General features: G+C 36.6%; 1 protein-coding gene across 2 annotated transcripts; it reads left to right on the top strand.

Annotated features, from left to right (window-relative positions):
- The first annotated feature begins 269 nt into the window (after positions 1 to 269).
- LOC136223861 (uncharacterized) lies at positions 270 to 4959 on the top strand. 2 transcript variants are annotated; one of them, XM_066012033.1, is made up of 5 exons: positions 270 to 548; positions 2447 to 2700; positions 3839 to 4050; positions 4128 to 4395; positions 4481 to 4959. In XM_066012033.1, the coding sequence occupies exons 2-5, from the start codon at positions 2449 to 2451 to the stop codon at positions 4769 to 4771; spliced, it is 1023 nt and encodes a 340-aa protein (XP_065868105.1). In that variant the 5' UTR covers positions 270 to 548; positions 2447 to 2448; the 3' UTR covers positions 4772 to 4959. The 2 variants fall into 2 exon arrangements, with proteins under 2 accessions (XP_065868105.1, XP_065868104.1); XM_066012032.1 differs by having other exon boundaries at positions 2435 to 2700.
- Positions 4960 to 5298: the final 339 nt, after the last annotated feature.

Here is a 5298-nt window from a genome sequence, read left to right as displayed (position 1 = left end):
TCCAATTTTTCCTACTCGTAATCATCCATTTCCGAGATCCTGAGGTTGTAATTCATCAATTATTTTCAGAATTTCATTTTTTATTGGAATAGATAAACCATTCAATAACGTATATTTTCAGGAAAAATGTATCTAGTCCAATTTTTCCGACTCGTAATTATCCATTTTTGGATTTCTCGGATCCTAACTCATCAATTATTCTCATAATTTGAGTCTTGATCGGAAAGAAAAAGTGGTAGTGAGGGAAGGTAAATAGCAACCCCCTGTTTTTGTGCAAAGTACGTTTTCTTTAAACAGAATTGAAACACGTAATTTCATTGACAATAATCTTTGGAGAAATATCACTGTACTAGTTCATGTCACTTTTTGGATTATGCGGATCATAGTTGATATCGACTTGTTTCAACTTTTCTTCTTCTCCTTCTTCTGTATAATGACTAAGATTATGCTCAGCTAAGGTGGATCACTCAACAAACATTTCAGCTTCATCTGCTACACCTCATACTAGGAAAAACAAAGCCATACGCAATTCTTTTCAACGTCATCCTGTAAGTTCACTTGATTTTTGATTCAATTAATCTCGATTCTCATTTATGGATTCTTAATTTTGCTGTTTGATAGATAGGTATGTAGGAATTTGGTATATGAATTGATTTATTCACTTGTTATTTTGGCTAAAACTACGGTGTTTGGTTTGGAATTCATGGATTTAACTGAATCTGTATAACTGAAGAATAAATTTGATGAAACATAGCGTTGTAAAATCAAATTTGGCATAATAGATGCATAGTTTTGTGATTGTGGAAGTATGATAGGGGATTTTGGGTTCATAGAAAGAATGAATACAACCTGTTTGTTAAAATGCCTCTTAGAGTTTCTGCTGTTGAATATCTGGTTTTTGGGTTCATAGAAAGAATGAATACAACCTGTTTGTTAAAATGCCTCTTAGAGTTTCTGCTGTTGAATATCTGGTTTAAATGTTTAAGATGTTTAAGATGTTAAAGATTTGAATGATCTTTAGTAGCCTATAGTTCTATAGAGCTGTCTATGCTAGACAATATCCGGTTCTCAAACTATGTTGCACGGAAACTCTTTGTTACTAGCATTTCCACGTTTCGTGTCCGTTTCCCGTTTTTTTCCCTTTCCTAGCTATATTCTTTTAGAAATAATGTTTCCGGTGTCCGTCTCCGATAGCTCTTAAGTTGTTTCTAACAGTCTGGTCCAATATAGTCTGTTTCTATGATGCACGGAAACTCATCATGACATGCGTTTCACCATTTCTGGCAGATGTGGGAACCAGAAACTACCGGAAACTGATACAAAACGTTTCAGGAAACGTAATTACCCAAAATATGAAACTCATCTCTCAGCTTTTAAACTGTTTCCTATGAATTTCGACTAAAATTCTAGAAATTCAAACTTTCTATTTTGCAATTCCTATTTGATCTAAGATGAGTTGAATCTGATAATTTCTTCCTTATACCCTTCAATTATAAGAACTTATCTATATTTATAATTCTTGTCTCTTGAATCTCGTTTGAGTTTCGACTTTCTTCATCTTATTCTTCGTTCTTATTTTTTTAAATATATTAATATAACATTTATAAATATGCCTCTATATTTTTAATATTTACACGTTTCCACCACGTTTCCGTTTCCTATGTTTTTTAGAAATAAGGTTTCCCAGTGTCCATTTCCGTATCCGTGCAACATAGGTCTGTTTTATTCCATGTCTCATTCTTTGGCCTCAACTTTAAAACAAGTCTACATATATTGAAAACACAGTTTATTAATATAGCTCAATCACTTGTTCTCTATTTCCAAAGTGGGATTCGATTTGTTTTTGTATCCATCGTCATCCTTGAGTATTGTTTTTTGCTCAACCCTTCCCCCTCAGCGTCACTGCCTCACAACCGGGTCATTACAGTCCCACCAATTCTCGTCCACCAAATCCTAAATTCTTAAAATCTTGCGGTATTAGAAACAAAATCCGTCGCCATTTTCTGAGGATTTTTCTTAAAGAATTTAGCCTTTGAGGACAAGAATTAATTCCTAATACCAAATATACATATGAACACTTTGTTACAATGTAGAGGCTTAGCGTTTTGTTTCTCAGAGTGAAGACGGTGACTAACACGAAAAGGGACTTATTATACTTAAGCTAATTTGTCAAATGTTACCAAGTTTAGGACTGAGTTAATACCTAAATTTGATTTGAGCTCAATTAATCCCGTATTTTGACACTTAATTCAGTCATATGTTGCTAATCTATGTTGCTCGGAAACTCTTTGTCACTAGCTTTGACCGTTTCCGTTTCTTTTCCATTGTCCATTACCATTTTTTAGCTATGTTTTTATAAAAACAACTTTTCCCTGTGTGCGGTTCTGTGTCAGCTTCCGTTTCCGTGCAACATAGTTGCTAATACATGGTTCAGTTTTATTTGCAGCAATGTTTGTACCAATAGCAGTAGCAGCATTTGTTGGTGTTCTGGGTTGGGCTTATAAGGCACTGAAACCTCCACCTCCGAAGATATGCGGAACACCAGGCGGTCCTCCTATAACTTCGCCGAGAATCAAACTCAGTGATGGCAGACATTTAGCCTACAGGGAGTCTGGAGTACCGAAGGAAGAAGCTAAGTACAAAGTCATCATAGTTCATGGCTTTGACAGCTCAAAAGATCTAAATTTACCCGTTCCTAAGGTGCACCGCTCTATTCACTTCTTAAATTGTTGCTTTTCTTAATGTCTCATGCATCTGGATTTGTACGGCTATCAATTTCTGATACGATAAAATGATTTACAGAGATAACCTATTTGACACGACTCTCATTTGACACGATTTTCTGTTGTATTTATATCATATATAATATATGGAGTATCTAGATTGCACAACACGAATATAACACGGGAACCCATTTTGGCACCCTTACTTGAATGTCCTTTGGATGCATAGTAGGGGTAAAATACACCTATGGCGCTTCAACTTTGGCGTTACTAACATGATGGCTCGTGAACTTCGAAACCCAACATAAAAGTCTCTAAACTTTGACATATACAAACATAAATGCCCAAATCGTTGTTGACCCGTGTAAATAGCACTTGACACGTGAATTGTTAGTAAATCACAGTCCTTTCAGGGGTCATCATGCTAGTAATGCCAAAGTTGAGGGGCCGTGGGTGTATTTTACCCGTGTGAATTTCACTTGATCAAAAGATCTAAATTTACCTGTTCCTAAGGCTCACACTCTATTCACTTCTTAAGCATCTGTTTTGTATGGCTATCAATTTCTGATACGATCACACGACTCTCATTTGACACGATTATCATGTTTGTTATATTTATATTATATGTAATCATGTGGAGTATATAGATAGCATAACACGACAACTCATTTTGACACCCCGACTCGGATGTCTTTTTGATGCATAGTAGTGGTAAAATACACCTATGACCCCTCAACTTTGGGTTTACTAACATGATGACTCTTGAACTTCGAAACCGAACATAAATGTCTCTAAACTTTGACATGTACTAATATAAAAAGTCCAAATAACTGTTGACCATGTAAATTAGCGATAAATCACGCTCCTTTTTTTTAGGGGCCATCATGTTAGTAACGCCAAAGTTGACGGACCATGGGTGTATTTTATTTTATCTGTGTGATTTACCAGCAATTTACGTAGCTAACAGTAATTTGGACTTTTATGTTAGTATATGTCAAAGTTGAAAGACTACTATCCCGGTTTTGAAGCATAGGTCGCCAAAGTTACGGAGCCACGAGTATATTTTACCGTGCATCATATTCATACTACTAATTCCCTTTTGCATTCATCTTCAGGAGCTCATAGAAGAGCTTCAAATATATATCCTTAGCTTTGATAGACCAGGATATGGAGAGAGTGATCCGTGTCCGTCGCGCTCAGTGAAGAGCGAAGCATATGACATTCAAGAGCTCGCGGACAAGTTGCATATGGGATCTACATTTTACGTAATTGGAATCTCAATGGGAGCATACCCTGTCTACGGTTGCCTAAAATACATACCGCATAGGCACGATACTTAAAACCCGACTCGTTTAGCTCCTTTCGAAATACTTTAACGGTTAAGTTATATTCTTATTCTCACAGGTTGGCCGGAGCTTCCCTTGTAGTCCCATTTGTGCACTACTGGTGGCCTCGTCTTCCGGCCGATATGTCCAAGGAGGGCTTGAAAAGGCTTCAGAAATGCGATAAATGGACATTCCGAGTCGCGCATTACGCACCCTGGTTATTCTACTGGTGGATGACTCAGAAATGGTTCGCTTCGTTGAGTATATTAGCCGGAAATACCGCGATCTTTTCCCGTCAAGATATGGAGATGATTAAGAAGTTATCAGAAACTCCAGCTGTTGGACAGGTACCTACATTTCAATCATTTGTTTCTGCATTTTGATCAAATTTCTGTTAACAATGTTATGTTTCGAAATCGAATGAACGAAAAGGAAAAGATTCAACAACAAGGCGAACACGAATCGTTGCACCGTGACTTACTAGTTGGTTATAGCAAATGGGAATTTGATCCTCTGGAGATGAGTAATCCTTTCCCTAACGGTGAAGGTTCAGTCCACATTTGGCAAGGCTATGAAGACAGAATCATTCCTTACCGGATAAATCGATATGTTGCCGAGAAGCTGCCGTGGATTCGGTATCATGAGGTTCCGGAGAGCGGCCATCTTATGTTCTTCAGGAGTGAGTTGTGTGAAGAATTTTTCAGGTCACTTTTACTTGGATGAACATAATAGCCTACTCTATTGTTCACTGCTACATGTTTGAAACACTGCTGCTATTACGGGTGGCAATTTATGTAATTAGGTCGGGTCTATTATCGGGGTAGTGTCTAATGAGCCATTCCTGACCCGATCAGAAAAAAAATATCATAATGGTTGTAACCGAATCGAGCCTACTTAAGTTTTTTTTTTTTAACATTATGATCATTAAAATTCAATTCACGTCTCAAAATGAATAGAAATGTCTAAAAGTTAAAGTTTTTTAGAATCAAATTTACCATGTTCTTTTTTTATTTTTAAAAATCACCATTTTCAGAGCTTTTTCTGTCTAAACATTCAATGTCTCTTTCTTATCCAAACAATATCTAATTGATTTTACAAAACGAAAAAGTTTAAAATTAAGGGTCCATATGGTTTACATGTCGTTTGCTGTTGGAAAAAGATGTTTTTCAAGAAAGGTATTCCCTTGCGGCCGAGCTTTGCAATCCTAACTATTGAACCGATTGCACCGTCTTTCTCAAGTAATTAAGAGA

The sequence above is a fragment of the Euphorbia lathyris genome, chromosome 3 (assembly GCF_963576675.1).
Source record: "Euphorbia lathyris chromosome 3, ddEupLath1.1, whole genome shotgun sequence".
In the NCBI taxonomy this organism is placed as follows: domain Eukaryota; kingdom Viridiplantae; phylum Streptophyta; class Magnoliopsida; order Malpighiales; family Euphorbiaceae; genus Euphorbia; species Euphorbia lathyris.
The sequence above is the reverse complement of the archived record's forward strand: the minus strand, read 5'-3'. Positions and strand labels throughout refer to the sequence as shown.